We start from the raw sequence: 26,379 nt of genomic DNA, 5'->3' as shown, positions 1-26,379 counted from the left end.
GAATACTTTTTGATCCACAATTGATCGAATCCAGGGACGTGGAACCTGTGGAGATGGAGGGCCAACTGTGCTTACTTTGATATACAAAGTGAAGTGAAGAGATGACTACAGTCAAGCAAATTAGCATACCCACCATCTCATATAGTTACCCTTGCTTTAGCGTGTGGGTGGTAAGGGCACCTAAACTCTATGCTCTTGGCCAGTTTCCAGTATACAATACAATACAGTACAACAAACTCTAGTCCTTATGTTGTACATTAGAGCTCTAGCCTCAGTCATCCTAGATAACTGCAACTTGGTACCTTTTGACCAACGTTTTTTCATTGCCCGCCTCCCACTGTGCTTTCACCTGCTGCTAGTAACCACCATTTTTCTCTGTTTCTATGCATTCCATTTTTATTTTAGATTCCACATATAAGTGAGATCACGCAGCATTTTTTTCTGTGTCTGGCTAATTTCACTTAGCATAATGTGCTCTAGGTTCATCCATGTTGTAGCAAATGGCAGAATTTCCTTCTTTGTTAAGGCTGAATAATATTCCTTTGTATTTATACGCACCACAATTTCTTTATGCGTCCATCAACAGATACTTCAGTTGTTTCAATATCTTGGCTATCAATGGTGCAATGAACATGGAAGTGCAGATATCTTTATGAGGTAGTGATGTCCTTTCCCTTGGGTATATGCCCAGAAGCAGGACTCCTGGGTCATATGGTAGTTCTACTTTTCATTTCTTTAGGCGCCTCCATATTGTTTTCCACAGTGGTTGCACCAACCTACATTCCCACCAACAGTGTACAAAGGTTCCCTTTCTCCACACCCTTGCTTACACTTATTTCTTGTCTTTTTGGTAAAAGCCATCCTAAGAGGTATGAGGTGGCATCTCACTGTGGTTTGGGTTTGCATTTCTCTGATGATCAATGATGTTGAGCAGCTTTTCACATATCTGTTGGCCATTTTATGTCTTCTTTTGAGAAAGGTCTATTCAGGTCCATATTTAAATCAGATTATTTGGATGTGTGGGGTGTTTTTTTTGTTTTGTTTTTTTGTTTTTTTGCTGTTGAGTTGTGTGGGTTCCTTATATATTTTGGATATTATAAAATATTTGCAAACCATATACTTTATAAGACTTTTATGTCCCTTATAGAATGTGCAAATATTTTCTCCTAATCCATAGGTTGCCATTTCATTTTATTGATTGTTTGCTATGCAGAAGGTTTCTAGTCACTTTTTATTTTAGCTTTTGTTTCTTATGCTTCCAAATGAAAACTTTAAAACCGAAAATTACCACATCTGAGATGAAAGCTTTACTGGATGGGCTGACCAGCAGGTTGTAGAAAAAAGGGACAGTGAACTTAAAGATAGATCAATAGAAATTATCCCATTTAAAAAACAGGGGGAAAGTGGGGGAAAAGACAGAGAAAGAAATAGAACTTCAGCAACCTGTGAGATGGTATCTAGTGGTCTAATGACATGTTCTTGGAGCCCTAGAAGGAAAGGAGAAAGACTGAAGCAGAAAAAAGTGTATTTGAAAAACTAATTGGCAAAAATGTCCTGAATTTGATATAAAACAGCAATCTACAGATCCAAGAATCTCAGCAAACCCCAAGCAGGATAAAAAGACAAAGAGAACCACACCTGGGTACTTCATAGTCCAGTTACTAAAATTCAAAGGTACAAGAAAATCTCCAAAAAAGCTAGAGGAAAAAAGATGCGTTACATAAAGAGAAACAATAAGACTGCCATCTATAAGAAACAACAAAATAACATTGTTAAAGTGTCCAGAGAAGAAAAAACTGTCAACTCAAATTTCTGTAGAAAGAGAAAATACCCTTCAAAAATAAAGATAATGTCTTCAATAAGGACATTTTCAGGCCAGGGCAGTGGCTCATACCTGTAATCTCAGTGCTTTGGGAGGCCAAGGCAGAAGGATCACTTAAGCCTAGGAATTCGTGACCAGCAACCAGCCTGGACAACATAGGGAGACTCCATCTCTACCAAAAAATACAAAAAAAAAAAAAAAAGGAAATTAGCCAGGTGTGGTGGCATGCGCTTGTAGTCCCAGCCACTCAGGAGACTGAGGTGGGAGAATCACTTGAGCCCAGAAGGTTGAGGCTGCAGTGAGCTGTGATCATGCCACTGCACTCCAGCTTGGGCAACACAGTGAGACTATGTCTCCAAAAAAAAAAAAAAAAGACATTTTCAGATAGAAGGAAACAGAGGTTTCATTACTATCAGACCAGCAGCAAAAATGCAAAAATGCTTCAGAACATTCTTAAGGCTGAAATAAAGTGACATCAACTGGAACTGGGGTTTACAGGAGAGACTCAACCATACTGGAAACGATAAATAACGTGGGTTAATAAAAGATTGTATTTTATTTATTCTCTTAATTTCTCAAAAAGACAACTGACTATTTAAAGCAAAAGTTTCGATGTCGCATTGTGGGGTTTGTAATATATGTAAGTGTGAAATATATGGCAACAGTAGCACATAGCAGAGTTATCTCAAAATTTTAAAGTTAATTTGACATTGAAAAAAATTAATCCGTGCAATTTATTACATTAACAGAATAAAAAAGAAAAGACAGAGGGTAATCTCAATAGATGCTAAAAGAGCATTTGGCAAAATTTAACAGAGAACAGAAAGAAACTTCTTCCCTCTGATGAAAGGCATCTATGAAAATCCTGCAGCTGGCCGGGCGCGGTGGCTCAAGCCTGTAATCCCAGCACTTTGGGAGGCCGAGATGGGCGGATCACGAGGTCGGGAGATGGAGACCATCCTGGCTAACACGGTGAAACCCCGTCTCTACTAAAAAAATACAAAAAACTAGCCGGGCAAGGTGGTGGGCGCCTGTAGTCCCAGCTACTTGGGAGGCTGAGGCAGGAGAATGGCGTGAACCCGGGAGGCGGAGCTTGCAGTGAGCTGAGATCCGGCCACTGCACTCCAGCCTGGGCGACAGAGCGAGACTCCGTCTCAAAAAAAAAAAAAAAAAAAGAAAATCCTGCAGCTACCTTTTAATGGTAAAATATTGAACACTCTCACCCTAAAACTGAGAACAAGACAAGGAGGACTTCTCACCACTTCTATTTGGCCTTTCACTGTACCTCCCAGCCACTGCAGTAAGGCAAGAAAACAAAAAAAAAGGCACAAAGACAAGGAAGGAAGAAGTAAAACTTGCCTTCATTCATGGACAGAAGTATTGTTTCCATAGAACATCCCAAGAATCTAGAAAGCAAACACTAGAACTAAAAGGTAAGTGTAGCAAGTTCACAGAACACAATTTTATAAAAATTAATTTTATTTGCATATATAGCAGCAAACAGAAAATGGTATATATTTGGTCCGGGAATGCCACCGTCCCTCAGGCCGGCCCTCAAGCCAGCGCCCCGCCGCCGCCTCCCCATGCCCCGGCTCCCCCAGCTCCCCTCGTCTCCCGGGCTGCCTTGCGCCGTGGAGCCCCCGGCTGCCCCTGGTGCTGCTGCTGCCGGGCCTCGTGCATGGTGCATCCGCAGTGGACGCGGTGAAAAAGGGCAACGGGACAGCCTGCATCATGGCCAGCTTCTCTGCGGCCTTCTCCATGAACTATGACTCTAAGATGGCTCTAAGCACGTGGCCTTTGACCTGCCATCAAATGCAGACAGCGGCCCTTGCGGTAAAGCGAACACTTCCCACCCCAGGCTCCTGATGGGTTTTGGAGGAGGACAGACACTGACCTTCCATTTCCCAAGAAATGCAACACGTGACGGCATCCAGCTCACGAGTTTTGTTCACAGCTTGTCAGACACACACATTTTCCCCAGTGCAAGCTCCGAGGAGATCAAGATGGCGGAATCTCTACCAGGTATCAAGGCACCCAGGTCGGCATGACCAGCGAGACCGTCAGGCTCCGCGGTGCCCCCATCCGGGCCCAGCTTTCCAACAGGGAATAAGATACAATACGTTTGTGCGTCAAGGGAGAGACGCGCCGCGAGCAAGACGCACCCGCCCTGCCAGGGGACCGCGAGCCGCTCCGCCCCTCCGCGCACCGGTGCAGTGACGCGGCTGCCACTGGACCTGCCCCCGCGGGCCAGCGGCTGAGCCTCACCAGAGCGGAGGGACCACACGAGGGTGACCAGACCGTTCCACATCAGCCTGCGCAAGACCTCACCCACCTGGGCGCACCGTCCTGGGCTTCCAGTGCGGGATGAAGGCAGGTTCCAGCCGGATTTTCCTACGAGTCTTGCTCTGTCGCCCAGGCTGGAGTGAGCGGCGCGATCTCGGCTCACTGCAAGCTCCGCCTCCCGGGTTCCCGCCATTCTCTTGCCTCAGCCTCGGCTCACTGCAAGCTCCGCCCCCCAGGTTCCCGCCATTCTCCTGCCTCAGCCTCGGCTCACTGCAAGCTCCGCCCCCCGGGTTCAGGCCATTCTCCCGCCTCAGCCTCCTGAGTAGCTGCGACCACAGGCACCCGCCGAGATCCCACTTTTAAAGCTGCCAACGACTCCCTGCGAGCACTGCAGGCCGCCATGGGCAGTTCCTACAGGTGCGAGGCCGGAGCGTGTCCGCGGCAGGAGGCCATTTTCAATCAACATGTTCCCAATGTGGGGCCAGGCTTTCAGGGTGGAAGGCAACCAGGTCGGAGCTGCGGAGGAGCGTCTGCTGGATGAGAATAACACGCTGGTCCCCATCGCCCTCCGCGGCGCCCTGGCGGGACTGGTCCTCCCCATCCTCAGCGCCCACCTTGTCGGCAGGAAGAGGAGGCACCCGCACGGCAGCAGGCACAGAGCTGCTGGGGTCTCTGCTCATCTCCCCGGGCTTAGGGTTCTGAGGCCGAGGCACGCTTCCTGGCAAACGTTTCTCAAATGTGCTTCATCAAATGTGATGTTCATCTTGCAGCGTTTGCTATACACAGCAGAGTAACTATGGAAATGACGGTGTAAATTTCGCTAACTGGGTTAAATATTTTGCTAACTGGTTAAACATTCATGTTTACCAAAGTAGAACTCTAAGGGAGGGTGGGAGTGCTTCTCAAAATTGGCACTGGCCCCATTGTCATTTGACTTTAAAATGTCCAGGGTTGGTTTCTTCAGTCTTTACTGCACTCAGATTTAAACCTTACAAAGGGAAAGTCTCCAGCCTTCACGCTTAGGAGCCTGAAGGTGGGCTCACTGTTAGGCTGACATGCTCATGATATTATAAACAGTAGAGAGGGAAAATCCTAAGACAGAAGAACTCCAAAGATAAACGGGCCTGGCTGCCTTTTAAAGATGAACTGAAGCACTCCAAACATTTATCTTTGGACAGGATGTGCCTGGCCACACACGGCTGGCAGCCACGTTCCAGCGAAGGCACCTGGGGGCATGTCCTCGGGCGTTTCCGAAACTCTGCCACTCAAGGGCTGGCACTTTTTAATATAGGAAAATGGGGTTTTTGTTTGTTTGTTTTTTGTTTTTTGTAAAGTGATTTTCAATCTTCTGTTGACATTCAGGGTGATCCTGTTTCTGCGCTGTGTACGGTATTAGATAGATGCTCTCTCTACTGATGTGTCTGCTGTGGCTTGGGAGGATTGTACACAGGACCAGCTCACATAATGCATTGCCTATAACAATGCTAACAAAAAGTCTCTTTCTTTAAAAAGGCAAGAAAAAAAAAGAAAATGAAATATTTTAAAGTTCCAATGACAATAGCATCAAATAACATAAAATACTTAGGAATAAATTTAACAAAGGTATATATGACCTCTACACTGAAAACTACAAAACATTGCTGAAAGAATATCAAAGAAAAAATAAATATAGAAAGATATAACTATGTTTATGGGTTAAGATCAGTATTGTTAACACATTCATTCTCCCCAAATTGATCCAACGCAATCCCTAACAAATTTGAACAGACTTCTAGGAAGAGACAAGCTGGTTCTAAAATTTATATGAAAATGCAGAGGACATAGAATAGGCAAAATTATCTTGAAATAGAAAAACAAATTTGGACAATTCACAGTATCTGATTTCAAAACTTACTATAAAGCTACAATAACCAAGTTGGGTGGTATTGACCAAAGAATAGACAAATGGGTCAATGACCTGAACAGAGAACCCAGGAATAACCCAGACATATATTATCCATTGATTTTTCAATCAAGACGCCTCTGCAAATCACTGGAGAAAGGCAATCTTTTCAACAGATGGTCCTAGAACAACTGAATAAATATATGGGGGAGGGGAATCATTGAGCCATAGCTCACACCACACACAAAAACTCATCTGATGAATCATAACCCTCACTGTAAAAGCTAAAACTGTAAAGCTTTTACAAGAAAAAATAGGGGAAAATCTTCTTAACCTTAGGATATGCAAAGATTTCCTAGACAAAAACACAGAAAGCACTAAACATGAAATAAAATTTGATAAACTAGATTTCATCGAAAGTAAAAGTTCTGCTCTCCAAAAGGCACCAATAAGAAAATGAAAAAGCAGACAGACTTGTATCCAAAATGCATGAAGAACTCCTACAGAGCAATAACAAAAAGACTAAAACCCAGTAAAAAAAAATGCTCAGAGTACTGAGCAGACACTTCATAAAGGAAGCTATGCAAAGATGCTCAACATTATTAGTCATCAGGGAAATGCAAATCAAAACTACAAGATTGAGCTGAGCACCGTGGCTCATGCCTCTAATCCCAACACTTTGGGAGGCCGAGGTGGCCAGATCGCTTGAGGCCAGGAGTTCGAGACCAGCCTAGCCGACATAATGAAACCCTGTCTCCACTAAAAATACAAAAATTAGCTAGGCACGGTGGTGGGTGCCTGTGGTGCCAGCTACTCAGGGGCTAAGGCATGAGAATTGCTTGAACCTGGGAGGCAGAGGCTGCAGTGAGACAAGATCTCACCACTGTACTCCAGCCTAGGCAACAGAGTGAGACTCTGTCCAAAAAAAAACTGCAAGATTCTGTTCACCCTTTCTATAATGGCTAAAATTTAAAATACTAATAACACCAAATACTGGCAGCGATGTGGAGAAATTGGAACTCTCAGACATTGCTAATAGGAGTATAAAATGGCAAAACACCTCTTGGAAATTGGCAGTTTTCTTATAAAGGTAAACATACATTTACCATGTGATCCAGATTCCATTCCTAGGTTTTTACCAAGAGACATGCAAGCACATTTTCCAGGATATTTATGGTAGCTTTATTCATTGTAGCCCCAAAGTAGGAAAAACCAAAATATACCAAAATATCCATCAATCGGTGAGCGTAGAAGCATCCTGGGCGGTGTCCACACACTGGGATACTACTCAGTAGCAGAACGGAACAAACTACCGGACACACAGCAATATAGACAGATGCTGAAAACATTATTTTAAACAAACAAAAAAAAAATGTATGTGTGTGTCATACCATAAGAACAGGCAAAACCAATCTATGGTGACAGAATCCAGAACAGAGTTAGCCTGTGAAGGAATGGGATGGGATGGACCAGAAGGGGTAGGCAGAGAGACTGGAGAGGCTGTTCTGTGTCTTGACGGGGTGGTAATCACATGGCTGGATACATGTATCGAAGCTAATTAGGTTATAGGTGTAAGATCTGTGCATTCCACCCTTTTCTTAATTTTTTTTTTTTTTTTTTTGAGACGGAGTCTTGCTCTGTCACCCAGGCTGGAGTGCAGTGGCCGGATCTCAGCTCACTGCAAGCTCCGCCTCCCGGGTTTACACCATTCTCCTGCCTCAGCCTCCAGAGTAGCTGGGACTACAGGTGCTCGCCACCTTGCCCAGCTAGTTTTTTGTATTTTTTAGTAGAGACGGGGTTTCACCGTGTTAGCCAGGATGGTCTCGATCTCCTGACCTCGTGATCCTCCCGTCTCGGCCTCCCAAAGTGCTGGGATTACAGGCTTGAGCCACCGTGCCCGGCCTACCCTTTTCTTCAATAAAAAAAAGATAGGCCAAGCACGGTGGCTATGCCTATAATCTCAGCACTTTGGAAGGTCGAGGCAGGCAGATCACCTGAGGTCAGGAGTTTGAGACCAGCCTGGCCAACATGGAGAAATCCTGTCTCTACTAATAATACAAAAATTAGCCGGGCGTGGGTGGCACGTGCCTGTAATCCCAGCTACTCTAGAGGCTGAGGCAGGAGAATTGTTTGAACCCAGGAGACGGAGGTTGCAGTGAGTCAAGATCGCACCACTGCACTCCAGCCCAGGTGACCAGAGCAAGACTCCATCTCAAAAAAAAAAAAAAGGTAAAGATAAAAAGATGATCTCCTGTTCTGACACTCAAGCCAGCTGCTCCTTGGAGCACAGGGCACCGGACTCCCCCAAGACATCTTCCAGGACATCCCATGACTGCTGCAATGGAGAGAAGCTACAGAGAGGGTCTGACTGGGCAGAGGAGCAGGAGGGCATTGCCAGGGGATGGGTCCAGTTTTGAGAACGGCGCATTCTGATTTGGCATAAAGCCAGTTTCCTAGAGAAAGCAAGGCTTTTGTCGCCATTCTCTCCCTCTGTGTCCCTTCTTACACCTCACTCCAATTTCCAAAATCAAACAAGGAAAGTCAAAAAGAAGTAGAGGGAATAAGAACAAGTCCTGAGCCAACTGCAAAATATGTGCCTTTCCCAATGACACGAACTTGTGTGGTGGACAGGACAATCCACAGAACCTCAGCACCCCAAATGCACCCTCACGGAAGCCTCGTGCAAGAGAGGCCATGGACAATCCTGATTTACAAATGAGAACACGAAGGCTTAGAGAAGTGAAGTAACTTGCTCAAGCGCACACAAGTCAAAAGTGGCTGAGCTGGGCTTCAATCCTGGTTCATCTAAGCCCAGCCAGGCCCTTAGCCACTTCTGTACTACCTGATGTCCTAGTTTATACAAAGTAAACCAAGGCTAAAAGATGGCAGCTCTAAAAGAAAAAGGAAGTTGTGAAAGGGTCCCATGGCCTGGTCACGGATGACAGTGGAGGGAGAATGGTGCGCCCCTTCTCCCTGGGCGTCTTTGAGGGCAAGGAGGTTTAAGTGGATTGTGTATGTATACATTGGCTCCAGAAGTTCTTAGCACACACTCACGGCCCCAGTCTCAACCCTCTAGGAACCCTGGAGTCATGGTCTACATCGGCACTGCCCAGTACAGCCACTAGCCATATTTGCTAACTAAGTTTAAATTTATGTTAACTAAAATCTAAAAATTCAGTTTCTTGGCCACACATTTCAAGTGCTCAATGCTGCTTAGGGACTACTGTGATAGGAGTGCAGGTCCAGACCTTGATCCTGAAATCCAGGCCACGCCCCAAAGGGCTGCAGTTTGCTGCATCGAGAGGATCTGCCTATGGGTGTCACTAGGATGAGCTGTGCAGGGGGTGGTGAGGGAGGAGACAAGAAGGCGGGGGACTGTACAGTGGCTCGATGAAGACCCCAAGAGCCCTGGGAGGAGGTGGGGGCTGGGGGCCGCTCTTCTCTGCATAAGCACTCTTTCCTTGTCTACTCTTTCAGAAGCGAGTTCTTTTCCTGACCAATGACTACTTCTTCACCGACATCAGCGACACCCCTTTCAGGTGAGGGACACAGGCTTTATTTGCAGGGGGTGGGGGTTGAACATGAATACCAGCAACTCATATTTAGTTGGCAATTTTGTGGTCATAGCAAAAGACCCAGGTCAGCATTCAGGAAACTTGAGGTCTAGACCTGCTTTGCCAGTGTAGCCTAGAATGTAGGTTCCAGAGCTAAATTGCCTGGACGTGAACCCCAGCTCTACCATTTACAGGCTGTGTAAACTTGGTCAAGTGTATGGTCTGTGCTCTGCTCCTGTGGGCCCCAGGCGAGCTCTTCAGTTGCCACTGTTACTACACTGTTCCTCAACATCCATCAGCCAAGCTGCCTTAACAGGCCATTTCCCCCAGGGCAGTGAGCCCTGTCTCTGAGAAGAGGCTCTGAGGTCCAGCGCTCCCTGCTTTACTGATGCGTCACCTCTGCCTCCTACAACTCTCTTAACAGGCCTTTGAGTTTCACTTAACCTCTCTGTGCCTTAGATTTCGATCTGTAAAATGGGGGTAACAATAACAGCTGCTTCTTGGTGATGTTGTGAAGATTAAGTGATATCATCCACTTAAGATCCTAAAGCAGTGAGAGGATCAAATTGGAAGATCTCAGGTTCCATGTAACTGTAGAAATATTTGACTCTAGGTATTAGGCAGATTAGGAAACAAGTGGCCGCTACCTCTGAATTATCTGATTTCTCCATAAAGCCCTGGTTCCTAGCCCTGACTGCTCATTGGAATACCTGAGGAATTATGTGAAGTTGCCACTTCCCAGGCTTCATCCAAAACCAATTTTTTTTGAGACAGGGTCTCACTCTGTCTCCCAGGCTGAAGTGCCGTGGCACAAACAACTTACTACAGCCTCCACCTCCTGGGCTCAAGCGATCCTCCCACCTCAGCCTCCCGAGTACCTGGGACAGTATAGGAGTGTGCCACCACACCACACCAATTTTTTTATTAAAAAAAAATTTAGAGTTGGGGTCTTGCTGTGTTGCCCAGGCTGGCCAGACCAATTTAATCAGAATTTCTAGGGGTAGAGCCCATGCACTCGCATCTTTTAAAGCTCCCCAAAAAAGTCACACATCTAGCCAAGGCTCAAAACCGATGTTCAGCCAAACAGAGTAAGGCGCAGCAGGACTCTCCAGGTGGGAGAGGGAGCTCCTGTTTGTAGGACCCCCTGTGGAACAGAGACTGTTCTACATTGCAGGGGATCCCTGTGAGGTTCAGGACGTCCCTTGATGAAAATGGGAGCTGAGAGCGTTCTCGGTCTACAGAATGGCCAGGGTCCTGCTCAGGAAGGGAGGCTGCTGGGAAAATAGAAGCCCTGCCTCCGTTCTGGAGGGGATGGCTGCAAGGCCAGAGGCAAAGAAGGGGGTGTGAGGAGCACACCACTCGCTGTGGGTACAAAAAGCCCATACACCTAGTGTTGGTGAGGGCAAGGACAAGACCCTGGAGACAGACTGGCGTCTCTGCTGCTAAATGAGTGCCTTCTCTTCTCTCCCCACAGTTTGGGGGTGGTGCTGTCCCGGGGCCACGGAGAATACATCCTTTTGGGGAACACGTCTGTGGAAGAAGGTGGGTTGGCACCAGGGTCTGAGGGACAGTTAAGTGGAAAATAAGGGACTCTCACAGGACACAGGGCCAACCCCAACCAGAGCCAGTGTGACAGCCTCCCTGCTCCCAGGCTCCAGAGCAGCCTCTCAGAACAGTGCTGCCAGGTGGAGAGGGGTGTGTGTGTCCCTGGCTCCCAGGGCATGCAGGATCCATGGGTCAGTCATCAAACCAGCAGAGCCTAAGGCCTGCCAGCTGCACTGCCAGGTTGCAGGAGGCCTTACTGGACTGGGAGGTCCGTCAAGGCAGTATGTTTTTTAAACAAAGCTCAAAGCTGAAACTCACTGGGCGGCTATTTCTACAATTGGGACACACACACTCATGGAAGTGGGGGAGCATCACCCTGAATGTGGACTCTGGTTTCAGGCCTGCACGACTTGCTTCACCCAGACCTGGCCCTGGCCAGCGACTGGTAAGTGAGGAGTGAAAAATGGGAGGGAGACAGGTGGAATGTTTTGAGATAACACTGACTTTCCTGGTTTCAGGATCTACTGCATCACAGATATTGACCCGGACCACCGGAAGCTCAGCCAGCTAGAGGCTGTGATCCGCTTCCTCACCAGGGAGGACCCAGATCTGGAGTGTGAGTGCTGGCCACCCACTGAGGCGAGCTTTTCCTCTGGGGCCCTGAAGCTCAGGACTTTGCCAGGAGAGGTGGGAAGACAGGGAGAGGCTGTTGCACAGCCCTATCCCAGTAGCACATGGATGGCTTAGATCAAACAGGGAGATTCCCAAAGAAAAAGGCATAGCCATCCTTACCACAGGGCTAAGCTGGTATTTAAGCATCCTTGGAATTGTGGTGACATGTATGGATCCCCAGGTCAGGGACTGGGATCTTTTTCAGCCTCTATCCACCAAGCTCTGTTAAGGGTCAGAAGAGAGCACCATTCAGAGTCTGTCAGTTTTTTCCCTACCACTGTCTAGAAGTGGACCTCTGGGCAAATGGCTGCCACTCTTCACCAGAAGTCCTCATCTCCACAAGGGGAGCATTTGGCCAGATGACTCAAAGCCTGTGGGCTGTGTTTTCTAAGCCAGTTCTTCATGCTAACCTTGCTCACCTCTTCCAGGTCTAGGAGCCACAGGTGCTCCTTGTCTTGCAGCTGTGACACTTCAGTCTCTGCTCCATGGTCCCATGGCCTTCTCACCTGCACTAATGCGAGTGGTGAGCTCATTAGGCCACATCCTTAGCTTGCTCCTCCTTCTTCCTCTTTGGAAGAAAGAGCAGGTCATCCTGTCACATAATTGTCACCCCCATAAGAAGACTGCCTCCCATGCCAACCCAACAGGGCACTTATTTACTTATTTATTCATTTCATCAACAAATCTGTACTGAGCTTGCACCCTGTGTCAGGCCCTGGGGCAGGCATTGGAGCTACAAAGATAACCCAGACAAGGCCCTTGCTTTCATGGCACTTACATCCTAGTGGAAAAGCCAGGTGATAAGCAAATAAGCCTACATATGTAGATATAAGTTGTTATAAATTGTGATAAGTGCCATGCACACACAATGCTGTAGGAGAGAGAAATAGGCCTGCTTTAAAGGAGATCCTGCTAAGCCACTTGTGTGACTGTTTTGTGACACCACCTCACCAAGGTGAGGAGGATCTCCTTTGGGGGGTGACAAAAATATTTTGGAACTAAATAGAGGTGGTGGTTGTACAACATTGTGAATGTACTAAATGCTACTGACTGAATTGCATACTTTAAATTGGTCAGTTCCGTTTTATGTGAATTTTACCTCAACAAAGATAAATTTTTTAAAAAAGAGAGGAAAAAGAAAGAGCCTCCATGCAAAGGCTGGGAAAAAGAACATCCAGACCAAGGGAAACAGCATGTGTAGGGGCTCTGAGACAAGGAGGAGCTTAGCAAGGTCAAATTCACAGAACTGGCTAGAGGCGGTGGCTCACACCTATAATCCCAGCACTTTGGGAGGCCAAGGTGGGCAGATCACTTGAGGTCGGGAGTTCTAGATCAGCCTGGCCAATACAGTGAAACCTCGTCTCTACAAAAAAATATAAAAATCAGCCAGGCATGTGGTGTGCTCCTGTGTTCCCAGCTACTTGAGAGGCTGAGGCAGGAGAATTGCTTAAACCTGGGAGGTGGAGGTTGAAGTGAGCCAAGATTATGCCACTTTACTCCAGCCTGGGTGACAGAATGAGACTCCATCTCAACAACAACAGCAAAAATAAATTCATGGAACTGACCAAAGGCCAAGATATCTGGATGATTAAGGAGCAGAGGAGGAGGAGCTGAGATGAGGGAGACTGAAGATCCAACCTGAGGTCACTGAGGGTCTCCTAAGTTCATCAGATGTTACAATTGGAAAGAGCCTCAGATATCAAGCTGTTGTACTGACATATATTTTGGAGTTGAGAAAGTGAAGACAGACAGAGGTGAGGTGGCTCCCTCACACTCACAGAGATAGTTTTACATGTCCCACAGACACGTACATGAAGCACATCTTCTTCCCTGAACTTTGGGTGGGTGAGTTGTGTTCATAAGCATGGAGGAAGCATGTGACCTTGTCCCTTGATGTTTTGCACCCAGGTGACGAGGAGCTGGTCCGGGAGGTGCTGTTTGACGCAGTGGTGACAGCCCCCATGGAAGCCTACTGGACAGCACTCGCCCTCAACATCTCCGAGTAGGTCCAGGTTCCCAGGGTCCCAGGCCCCAACCGGCCCCCAGAATTCCCTTGGCTGAGTCAGGGCCCCTCTCACCACCTGGCTGGTGGTTTCAGAGAGCACCCATGTCCTGTGGCCTAAGAACAAGTGCAGGTCCCCCTGGGCACAGGACTAAATCCCCACTCCAAGATAGTCCCATTTGGACAGCCCCTTTCTCTGGGTTGGACTCCAGTCATGAGACTTCATTGGCCAAAGTGCCCCTGGCCAAAGAGCAGTTCCAATAGGTTTCCAGCAGGTAAGGTCACGGCACCAATGAACTTGACCTTGGTTTTCCCAACCCCTTAGAAGTCCTTGCTCCCTTTGCTGGTCTTTTCCTGGTACTATCGTGTTTAGTGGCCTGGTAGAAGGAAGATGAGTGGCATGTGAGTGTGAGTGTAGGGCGTGTGTGTGCCCATGAGTGCTGGGGGGAAGGGTAAGGTATTAATGAGGTTAACGTCACAGTGGGCCATACCTTGCTCTGAATAGGAGGATTCAACATTGTGAAGATGTCAAACCTCCCCTAGACAGTCAATAAATTTAAGGACATAATTAGATACTAGAAAATTAAATATTAGTTTTTTAGTGCTATCCTTATTATTAAAGAAAACCCCTACAGAATTTTATAGGGACAGTCTCTTACTGAAAAAAGCAAGATGTGGAATGCTACCACTCCACATAGTATAGTACGCTACCTTTTCTGTAAAAAGGGGGCGCCATAGTATTTGTGTGGATTATATAGATAACATTTATGATCTATACACTATCTACACAAGGCTAATCAGGAAACATTCCTCATTAGCTGTTTCTGGTTAGAAAATGGGTAACTGAAACAGGGATGGAAGGGACACTTTTCACCCTAACGTGTTGGTGTAATTTTGAACCATATGAATATATGACCTATACAAAATTAAACTAGAATAAAGAAAGAAAAAGAATCTAGTGGGCTAGGCACTGTTCTGAGTGCTTAGTGTATATAACCCATTTGATCCTCACTGCAGTCGTCTCACACAGGAGCTCTCATTACTGCCATATGACAGATGAGGAAACCAAAGCATAGTGAGATTAAGCAAGTTGCCTGAGGTCATGTGCCTTGAAAGTGGCAGAGCTGGAATCAACAGCAGGCAGCCTCACTCCCATGCCCAGACTCTTAAACCCTGCACTGTTGTGCCTTCTACAGAGGGCTGCAGCACTAGGTTTGGAGAGGGGCACCATCTTCATCTTTCCAACCTCACAGATTAGTCACAGATGATTTTCAATGTGGAGAAACATTGAGAAGGAAATATTCTTAACCAGAGCATGCATCAGAAGAGACTTCCTAGGGAGTTAATATAAAATAGCATACAGTTGGCCGGGCGCGGTGGCTCAAGGCTGTAATCCCAGCACTTTGGGAGGCCGAGACAGGCAGATCACGAGGTCAGGAGATCGAGACCATCCTGGCTAACACGGTGAAACCCCGTCTCTACTGAAAAATATAAAAAACTAGCTCGGCGAGGTGGCGGGCGCCTGTAGTCCCAGCTACTTGGGAGGCTGAGGCAGGAGAATGGTGTAAACCCAGGAGGTGGAGCTTGCAGTGAGCCGAGATCCGGCCACTGCACTCCAGCCCAGGCGACAGAGTGAGACTCCCTCTCAAAAAAAAAAAAAAAAAAAGAGCATACAGTTAAGGAGAAAAAAATACATAACCATCTCCATAGATAAAGAAAAGACATTAAATATTAATATGCATTCATTTAAAAAAATTTTATAGAGATGGGATCTCACTATGTTGCTCAGGCTGGTCTTGAACTCCTGGCCTCAAACAACCCTCCCACCTCAGCCTCCCAAAGTGCTGGGATTACAGGCATGAGCTACCACCCCCAGTCATACCATTCTTGTTTGTTAAAGCCACTCAATAAAATTAAAATTGACCTAAGCATGCAAGTAACATCTTAATGGGGCTAGAGGCTCTCTCACTAAAGGCAGGAATGAGACAAGCAGGCCTACTTCCCCACTGCTGTTTAACAAGGTCAGAAGGCATTAGACAAGAGAAAATATGCAGAGGCAATTAGAATTGGAAAGAAAGAAGTAAAATTGTCTCTGTTTAAAGATGACATAATTATATATTTGGAAACCCCAGAAGAATTAATAAGAAAATTACTATACCCAATGAGAGAATTCAGTAAAGTAATGGGTTATAATATCAGCATTCAAAAATTAATAGCCTTTATCTACACACACAAAAAAAGAAGATATGAGAAGGCTTATTTTAAAAGGCAAGAAATAATACATGATAAAGTTATAAGACTACAAGAACATATGACATAAACTATAAGAACTGTTCAAAAACCTATATAAGGAAAATTACGAAACACTCCTGAAAACACAAAAGTAGAGGCTGGAACACATGGAAAGACAGTGTTTTTGGATAGGAGACTTCAACGTCATAAAGATATTAATCCTCCCTAAGTTAACGTATAAGTTAAATGCAACCCCAATGAAAACACCATCAGTCTTTTTCTGCATCTAGATAAACTGATTATCAAGTTCATTTGGAAGAACAAGCAAGAATAACCAGGAAATCTCTAAAACACACACACACACACACACACCAAAAAAAGCAATGAAGGGAGGTTGGGCCTACCAAGATATTAAAACACATGACAAAGCCTCTGAGATTTATAAAGTGTGGTATTGGCACATGAAAAGGCAGGCAGACCATGGGAACAGAAAAGGAAATCCGGAAACTCATCTAAACGCATGTGAAAATTTAGTCTATGACAGAGATATCCTGTCAAATCAATGAAGGAAAGATGGATTTTTAAATAACCGGTTTGAGAGCCATATGGAGAATGATAAAATTGTGTTCTTTTCTCACACCATACACCTGGACGAAGTCCAAATGACTCAGAGATTCAAATGTAAAAAACGAAACCATATAAATACTAAAGGAAAACATGAGCCAATTGCTCTAAAAGCTAGGAGTGGGGAAAACCTTTCCCAACAATGACTCAAAATTCAGAAGCAATAAAGGAATGATGGGTAAATTCAGCAACGTCAAAAGTGTTTCTGTAGTCGGGTGCGGTGGCTCGTGCCTGCAGTCCCAGCTACTCAGGAGGCTGAGGTGGGAGGATCACTTGAGCCTAAAAGTTCAAGACCAGCCTGGGAAAAATGACAATACCCCATCTCTAAAATAAAAATAATAACTTAGCCAGGCGTGGTGGTGCACACCTGTAGTCCCAGCTACTCAGGAGGCTGAGGTGGGAGGATCGCTTGAGCCCAGGAGGTGGAGGCTGCAGTGAGGCATGGTCACATCACCACACTCCTGCCTGGGCAACACAGCAAGACCTTATATATTTATATATATATATATATATTTTTATATATATATATATATATATATATATATATATATTTTTTTTTTTTTTTTTTCTTTGAGACGGAGTCTCGCTCTGTCGCCCAGGCTGGAGTGCAATGGCACGATCTCGGCTCACTGCAAGCTCCGCCTCCTGGGTTCACGCCATTCTCCTGCCTCAGCCTCTCGAGTAGCTGGGACTACAGGTACCTGCCACCATGCCCGGCTAATTTTTTGTATTTTTAGAGAGACGGGGTTTCACCGTGTTAGCCAAGATTGTCTCAATCTCCTGACCTTGTGATCCTCCCACCTTAGCCTCCCAAAGTGCTGGGATTACAGGCATGAGCCCGGTCAATCTCATCTTTAAAAAAAAAAAAAAAAAAAAGAAAAGAAAAAAAATGTTTCTATGGCAGAAATAAAAACACGAGCAAGATAAAAAGAGAAATTACGAACTGGAAAGGTGTTTGCAACTTATAAAATAGATGAAGGATTACTCTATATATTATGTATTCATGATAAGGGGCTTCAAAAATTGAGACGTAAAAGACCAGCTATCTTAGAGGGAAAGTAGTCAAGAAATGTGAACAGTTCAGAGGAAAAATGCAAATAGTCCCTAGAAGAAAAATTCAAATAGTCCTTAAATATAAAGAAAAAAGAATGCTCAACCTAACATTTAATCTTAAATGCAAATGACAACTGTACCCAGATTGGACTTCTCGCCTGTCAGATTGAGAACCACCTGAGCTTGTCAGCGCACACTGCTGGCAGTACTGTGGGGAATCAGGCACTCGTAGATTGTGGGTGGGATATGAAATGGTTCAAACCCTGTCAAGGGGAGTTTGATGACATCTAGCACAATTTCATGTACATTTACATTTTGATCCAGCAACCTCACTTCTAGGAACCTCATCCCAAAGATACACTGGCAAAAATATGAAAAATAAATGTACCTGTGAGCTGCTCATTACTGCACCTTTAATAACAGTAAAAGATTGGAAACAACCCAAACTTTCATCAGTGGGAGCCTCGTTAAATGAATCATGGTGGATCCACATAATGGAACTCTATGCAGCTGTGAAAAACTAGAGTAGCTCTATGTACTGCCACTATGAAATAATCTTCAGTAATGGAAAAAGTATGAATGATATCTCCGCTGTTTATCTAGAAAGAGGAAATACAAATATATTTTCATAATTACTGTCAGAAATGTACATATAAATGTACATGCATACACGTATGTACACATACACACACATACTTTTCAGTGGCACAAGGAACCAAAAGTCAGGTTATCTTCAGGAAGACTAAAGGAACAAGGAGATGGATGCAGAGACAGACTCCCCTGAATAGGCCTTCTCCATATTGACTTTGGACCCATGTAAATGCTTTATCGAATCATAAAACAAAATTAAATTTTAAAAAGTAACCTGTAGTAATTGAAAGCTAATGAAACAAATAAACCTGGCCATATATCAAGTTCATTAAATAATCGAACATATGGGAATTCTTTCAAGGGGCTTTAGAATTGTAAACACTAAATAAATAAAATGTTAAGCAGTGCTCAGTAATCACATTGCTAGAAATAGTATTGGCATTGTTATTCTGAATACAGAGAGCAAATCGTATTATATTAATGTCGTTAAGAACCAAGATCTTCAGCAAAAGAGAAAAGAGATATACAAATTTCAAAAATCAAAGAGGTTAAGATTAGATGGAATGCTAAATGTGAATTCGAAATATCAATTTGAACTCACGATGTAGTTTCTCTTAAAGAAATTTAATGGATATCCTAGCTCTCTCCCGTGAAAGGGCCCGCCGCAGTGAGTGGCCCAGCCCTAGACTTTGGACTTTCAATGTTAGTCCTCATTAAAATGAGCCCATGCTCCTAGAAGAAAAGTCTGATTCCAGGACAGGGGCAGGAAATATACGCAATGAACGTGGAACATCTTGTCATACGAGGAAGCAAGAAGTTACCAAAGACAAATGATATTGTGCCCAAGGAACCCCAGAGCCAGCCGGAGGAGGCCCTCACTGGCCAAAGGTGGATGAAGTAATTATAATCACAGCAGGAGCTGGCTGTGGAGGCACGGCTGTAATTCCAGCCTCATGGGAGGTTAAGGCAAGAGGATCGTTTGAGCCCAGGAGTTCAAGGCCAGCCTGGCAACATAGTGAGATCCTGTCTTTAATTAAAAATAGTAATAATAACTGCAATGGATTAAAGCATATGAAATATGTTAAAATCCTTGGGTTCATAATGATACTGGAAAAAAACCTCATTGGCCATCTTTGGAAGATTGTTAGGAAAACAACTCATTATTCTAAAACCTAACAAAGAAACACAAAGAATAAATTATTTATCCTGCCTCTTCTATAAAAATTGTACTCCAGGATAACTAAATATTGATGAGGAGAAGTTTTTCCTTATACGAGTATTTCAGGTAAAAATAAAATAGGAAACAAAAGAATACATGTATTTTTCATGCCCTAATCAATCAGAGAGTGCATGCCTCTTGTGAAGAACAGCCTGGTAAAAACACAAACCCGAACCCAGTCAGGCCCTGAGGTCTCGCAGCCAGTTGACAGGAAACGCAGGGGACACAGAGCAGTCTGAAGAGCACCCCAGGGTGGCAATCCGCCAAGGCCAGAACCGGAGAATCCCCACAGGCAAGAGCCCTTTGTCGCTCTGTTTGTTCCACAAATCAATTGCAAGGAAAAGAGAAGTGGAGAGAGAAAGGGAATCAGGTTAAAAGAGGCCAAAGATGACTGCTAATGGTTATGGGGTTTCTTTCTGGGGTGATGAAAATGTTCTAAAATTCACAGTGCTGATGGTCGCACAACTCTGTGAATACATTAAAAACTACTGAATCACACACTTTTAGGTGGGTGAATTGGATGGTATTTGAATGATATCTCAATAAAGACAAAGAAAGACAGACAAATAAGAGGTACCAGTTGCCATGCATGAACCTTAGGCAGATTCTGATTCAGCCAAACTTAAAAATAATTCATGAGGCGACTGGATTATCTGATGATATTAATGAATCATCAGGTTTTTTAAGGTGTAATAATGGCATCAAAGTTTTTTTTTAATTATTTATATTTTGATTGTATAAATTAAAATATTTACCCATGAAATATCTGGGATTTGCTTCAAAATAATCTAGCTGAGGGGTTGGAAGAGGCAGTGGCTGAATTGAGACCAGGCTCGGGCTGGTGATTGTTGAAGCCAGGTTCTGGGTAGTGAGACCCATCAGCCCATTCTCTCTGCTTTTGAACAGAGAATTGAATCAGGAAGCTTTAGGGATAACCAGGAGCTTAGGACCTGTTCCCAAAGAGTCTGACTCAGAGGTCTGCTGCAGGGCTCTATGAGGCTGGAGTCCTGTGACCCCGTGCACACCCTGTACAAGCCCCCTGGCTACAGCATCAGAGTGGGTGGGGGAGACCCTTTCCCTCAGTGATTTTCCAGACCATAGACACTGCAGGGTCTATCCATGAGGGAGACCCCCGCAGTCCAGCCTCTGAGCCTGGCAGTGCTTCAGGATTGCCTACTTTGTATGCTCACTATAGCACACACCCTTGGGCATGGAGAGGAGCTAGGTAATAGCCTCCAGTCGACTGTGCCAAAGACAAGAACATCACCTGGGTTAAAAATGATGACTTCCCACCCTGGCCAAAGTATTGTGACTTTGAAACTGGGAGGGAGGTTTGTGACACCAACAAGCTCCTGGGTCTGTCTTCTTTCAAGTCTCAACAGCAAGGTTATGAGGTCCACTGGGACTTCTCCTGGGTGGGTGTGGACAGTGCCTGCTCCCCCTCCCTTCACATTTCGGTAATAAGGGAAGTATGTGGAGGGCTATAAGACCAGGAGGTGCCAGGTTTGTGCTGGGCATGAGAAGTCACTGTTCCTTAGATCCTAGGACAGAATCTCCCTTCCAAGTTCCATCTTCTAGATCTAACTCCCCAAAAGCCAGGAGAACAAATTAGGAGCTAGACTGCCAGGGCAGAGAGGCAGAGGCCCAGGGCTCCACTGCACAGGCAGATGCTGCCCGGAAGCCGGGCCTGAAACCTGATGTGCACCATGGATGCCAGCAGGGTGCATGTCCCGGCCCCTTTCCCGGGAACCCAGCCTTCCTGGAAAGTCTCCCCTGAGCCAGGCTGGGCAGGAGCAAGGAGAGGCCTCCAAACCCCTGCAGGTCTCCCCCAAGCTATTGCCACAGCCCCGTGGTGACCACTCCTACTCTGTCTGCCACACAGAGAGTCTGAGCAGGTGGTGGACATGGCCTTCCTGGGCACCCGGGCTGGACTCCTGAGAAGCAGCTTGTTCGTGGGCTCCGAGAAGGTCTCCGACAGGTGGGTTGGGCCGGCCACCCCAGGAGGGCAATCCCTGCAGGGCAGAGAGGGGCAGAGTCCCACGGTGTGTTCCTGGGCTGTGGGTGGACTGGCACGGGGTCTCCAGCCTGCTGGACCCTGGGAGCCCAGCAGGGCAGAAGGACTGGGATTGACAGATTGGGGTGGTGGGAGAAGCAGCCCTTCCCCAAAGGCTCACACCTCCTGGTGGTGGTGTCCCCAGGAGAGGATGGAGGCTGGACCGGTCAGGGAGACAGACTTTGAAGTTGAGGGTTGGTCGGAGAATCCACCATAGGAATCTCTAAGGGAGAAAGCCGGAATTGCTTTCCTCTCTGGGCTGGTCTCTGTGTGACAGGCTGAATCTTCCGGCTGTGTCTCTTTTCCCCACTCCTAAGGGGAGAGGAGGTGCTGCTGGGGCCCGGCGGTAGGTGGAGCGCTCACCCCACAGAGCCTTCGTGAACCACCCACTCCCACCTTGGTGTGGGGGAGTTGTGGTTTCTTACTCTACCTGGTAGGAATCCAGGCCCAACTCCCTGTAGGCCATGGAAGGCTGAGGCCTCCACACCAGGAATGTTCAACGGGGGGTGATTTTGTGACATTCAGCGATGTCTGGAGACACTTTTGCTTGTCACACTGTGGGAGGCAGAGAGCGTCCTACTGCCATCTAGTGGGTGGAGGTCAGGGATGCCGCTAAACATCCTACGAGGCCAGGGCAGCCCCCGCAGCCATCGCCTGCACAAAATGTCACTGGTGCCCAGGCTGAGAAACCCTGCTCTAAGCCAAGGCTGGGTTCTGGGGGAATCCGGGGCTGGCCCACCCGGGTGCTCAAAGGAGGATGGGAGCCCAGAGGAGGGGTCAGGGGGCGAGCAGTGCCACCTGCCGCTTCACAACCCAGGAGACTCCAACAGGTGAGGACCTTCACGCACCTGGAGAGAAGCCCAGGGCCCCTGAGCCGAACTGACCCTACTCTCCTCGCCTCCCACCCGCCAGCTGCTCCTCTCGCTAAGCACACCCAGCCACGGAGCGCCATCTTTGAGCTTCTTCCAGGACTCTGTGACAAATCCACACTTGCTAAGCAAAGCTGAGGCTTTCTAGGAAAACAAATTAAGTTGCTCTTCCCTTTCCCTCCCTCCTCCCTCCCCTCCTCCCCCCACCCCTCCCTGCGGAGGTGGAGAGAAGAGCACCACTGCCTCCCTGACCCTTCCCTCGCTGCCTCTCAGGGGCTTCTAAGACTGGAAGCAGGAGATTCGAGGCAGACAGACCTTCCCAGTGCCTTTGCCTCCTGCGAGCACTCCCGGGGGCTCCCTTCACCCAGACTTGAGGTGAATGGCAGCCCAGGAACTGTGTCACAAGGCAGGTTGCTTCTGGTACATGTGAGCCCGTCACTCTCAGAACCAAATCTCAGTTATCCACCTTGTGGATTATCCACAGCAGTGTGTCTGCTCCCCACCCCCACCCCGCTTCTCCCTGCCTCCCACTCTGCTTCTGGCCAAACACTCCCTTCTGTGGGCTGCTGTGTGTTCAGGGAATGCAAAACCATAATTAGCAAGGTAAAGCTGCTCGAAAAAAGGAAACTCATAATGCATGCAAAAGCCTAGAGGCAATCCTCTTGAAGGAACCGTTTGGGGGGTTGATGCCCTCCTATTAGTGCAGTGATAGAGCTGACTCTGCAGCTTCCTCCCTCAGACGTGCCAGTGAGCCAGACAAGAAGAAATTAAGCTCCATCCAAAAGAAACGCTGCAGGCAGAAGAGTTTACATAAAAATGGAAAGTATTTCCTCATTATGCAGACCCTATACCTCTTCTAGCTGCTAGTCAGATGCAACATCATTTTGTTTCTGGAAAAGGCGAGAATTGCTGGGAAACATTGTCTGGGGCAGTACTAATTTAGGGGCTACAATCACTCTCCTAGCCCAGCCAAGATGACCTCGTATGAGAAAAGGAAAGAGGAGATGACTGTGTTCACAGATTTGGGGAGAGGTACCACATCTTCCTCCTTGCAGGAAGTTCCTGACGCCTGAAGACGAGGCCAGTGTGTTCACCCTGGACAGCTTCCCACTGTGGTACCGCCAGGCCTCAGAGCATCCTGCTGGCAGCTTCGTCTTCAACCTCCGCTGGGCAGAAGGACCAGGTAACCCACGGCCCTGTGCTCCTGGGGCTGGGCCAGCCTCAGGCCAGTCTCATCTCTCCTCCTGCTGTGCTCTTAGTGGGAAATGGGAACGAGATATGGAATAGAATGTCCAGACCACCAGGGTTCCCCTCCTGCCTTCCCTCGTGCCATGCATTAGTGACTTAAGAAAGCTCACTGCGCCTTCCCACACCACAGGTCCCGCGCTGAAGGCCTGATCATTTTATTTCCTAGCCAGCCATCAAAGTTGGCATTTAAAAATCCAGCATGGGATTCTAGCCCTGATTCCAAATATGAGATCAGAAGAGTCGATCTCTAAGATTCTTCTATTTATCCTGCCTGTCTGTGAAAGTTTCATAAACCACCCAGAAGGGTGGTTTCATTAGGGGCTGCAGCACTCACCAAGTCACTGGGGCTGCCCTGCTCTTCCCAAACAGAAAGAAAGCAGCCAGTCCCCAGTTACTCAGGACCACCCAGAACCAGCCTCAGGGAGCTCCCAGTCTGCTCCATAAGCCCCTCTCAGCTCAAGAGAGAGGCTGTGCGGGGCAGGTGGCAGGGAGGGTGGGGTATGAGGCAGTCGCAAAATCCCTGCAAGGCCAGGGGCCAGGAAGACTCTCAGAGTTGATGGGCACCCAACTGCCAGCCAGCCCCAGCCCCCATTCTGGAAAATAACCAAAATAGGAAAAATTAAGTGACTCTAACAGAGCACCAGAAAAATCGCCAAATGTTTAGACCTGAAGAGGCTTCAGTGTCTGCATAGCCTGGTGCTCCTGATTTATACTCGAAGCAACTGTGGCCCAGGGAGCTTTGGGGGCTTGTCCAGGGGGTCCCAGAGTGCATGGCACAGCCAGCCCTCCACCAGGTGAGTGCCGGGGCGGATGATCGCATTCCAGCACATGGATCCAGGGGCCTAGAGAGTGTGCACAGGCAGGTGGGGTGAGCCCCGGGAGGGGATGCAGGAGGGTGGAGACTTCCGAAAGGAGAGCCAGGGCTGGGGTCACTCAGAACTTCCCCTTTAGTGTGTCCTTCCGGCAGAGGCCTTCCACCACCACTTTGCCAAGACCATCCTCAAGCGTCATGATGGAGACACGCCCTGGAGCTGATGGCTGGGGAGCCCCAGGATCCCAGGGGTCCTCCTGGAACAAGGACAGGGAAGGCAAACAGCAGGGAGGAGCTCCACCCCTGCCCCCTCCGGAATTCCGCCTTCCTCACCTGGTGCTATGCTCTCCCTCCTGTCTGTGCCCGTTCCCTCCACACACGTGCCAATAACTACTATGCTTCGCAAAACATTTTTCCACGTGTGTTTCATTTAATCTATACAACCCCATGAGATACGTGCTGTCATTATCCCTCAACTTATACAAGGAGAACTTGAGGCTCAGAGAGGTTCTGTGACTTGCCCAGGGTCACACAGCAAGGGAGCCACAGAGCCAAGCACTGCCCTAATCAAAGCCCAGGCCCCGTTACCACACTGAAGGTAAGGAAAGAGGGAGGGGGAGTTTTTATTGCCAGCTCAAGTCCAGCAGGAAGGCTCTGGAAGCAAAGGGGAGACCCCTTCCCACACCGTCCACCCCAAGGCTGAAAGAGGCAGCTCCTCCTCTATGGCCACGCCGTCGATAGCAGCACAGTGGGCTCCCCAGGGAGGGCACCCACAGGCCCCTGGAGAGGTTCTATAGTGAGGCCCTGGGCCCTGATGACAGGTCCCCTCCTGCCCGCATCCACCAGGACTGAGCCTGCTGGCTGCTGGGGGAGCTTTATGTGGTGATGAGGTGGGAGGGTGGGTGGGTGAGAAGCTGAGCCACGAGGAGAAAAGAGGGAAGCTGGAGCCCAAAAAGGGGGCCTGGTGAGGAGGGAGGCGGGGCCCACTTCCTCTCCACAGCCCGCTCACCCGCTCAGCGCACGCACACGCTTAGACACGTGGCCACCTCTGCACACTCCCTTCCACCCCAAGAGAAGGAAAACAACTGCGTGTCAATGGGGAAAAGAGGAGCAGCTGCCTCCAGGGTGAGGGGAAGCGCCCGTCTCTCTAGGCTGACATGGCTGCCTTTTGCCAGGGCCTGGTGGGCTAAGTCCTGCCCACATGGAGCTGCACGGTGCAGTCAGTGGCCTAGAAACCTGTCCGCACACAGCAGAGCCTCAGCAACATGCCCACAGCCCACCTCTCTCCGGGCCCTGCCCCCTCCTGCACTTAGCGCCCTGATCATTCCCATCAGGTGCTGGGCCGGGTAGCCACGGTGAGCCAGGCACTGAAATCCCTGATGTCCCCAGAGACTGCATCGTTAAGGTCTCCACATCCTCACATGAGCGTTTCCTACAAGCCTCTGCTGGCTGGGCTACAAACGCAATAGAAGGTCTGTCCCAGAAAATGGGCAGTGGGACCCAGAGAATGCTGTCAGGGCTGCCACATCACTACCTCCGAGATGTCTCTAGACGCAAGGTGGGGAATTGTGGGCCTTTCGACATCATGGGCAAATTTCTAGAATCAAGGACAACCTTACGTATTGGAAGTTCCTGGAATCAGACTGCAGTTTTAGGTTTCTTGAGATGCCTGATGACCGCAGGTGTGATGCGTGATCTTGGCCACGTGGCAGATGTGAGAAGCTGGTGGTGAAGTCCCAGGACAACTGACACTGTTGTAATAATTGCCGCACAAGAGTCCCGTTGCTTCGTGCAACATTTGACATCAAGACATTCTAACAAAATACGATAGCACATCAGAAAATGTTTGCCCCTTTCTCAGAAGTTTAATCTGCATCTGACCTGCGGGCAAGAGTGCTTTGAAACTCCAGTCCGGGGCC

The 26,379-nt window shown here is 47.5% G+C and overlaps 1 protein-coding gene across 1 annotated transcript in view; it reads left to right on the top strand.

The window, feature by feature from the left end:
• Positions 1–26,379, top strand: part of CACNA2D4 (calcium voltage-gated channel auxiliary subunit alpha2delta 4) — a 128,700-nt gene that overhangs the window by 52,330 nt on the left and 49,991 nt on the right. The window contains exons 17-23 of the mRNA XM_077953269.1: positions 9,465–9,526; positions 11,016–11,083; positions 11,486–11,531; positions 11,605–11,702; positions 13,667–13,760; positions 21,362–21,457; positions 23,457–23,584. Coding sequence (XP_077809395.1) covers positions 9,465–9,526; positions 11,016–11,083; positions 11,486–11,531; positions 11,605–11,702; positions 13,667–13,760; positions 21,362–21,457; positions 23,457–23,584 — 592 coding nt within the window. The remainder of the gene's footprint in view (positions 1–9,464; positions 9,527–11,015; positions 11,084–11,485; positions 11,532–11,604; positions 11,703–13,666; positions 13,761–21,361; positions 21,458–23,456; positions 23,585–26,379) is intronic.

This window comes from Macaca mulatta, chromosome 11 (genome assembly GCF_049350105.2).
Source record: "Macaca mulatta isolate MMU2019108-1 chromosome 11, T2T-MMU8v2.0, whole genome shotgun sequence".
NCBI lineage: Eukaryota > Metazoa > Chordata > Mammalia > Primates > Cercopithecidae > Macaca > Macaca mulatta.
The sequence above is the reverse complement of the archived record's forward strand: the minus strand, read 5'-3'. Positions and strand labels throughout refer to the sequence as shown.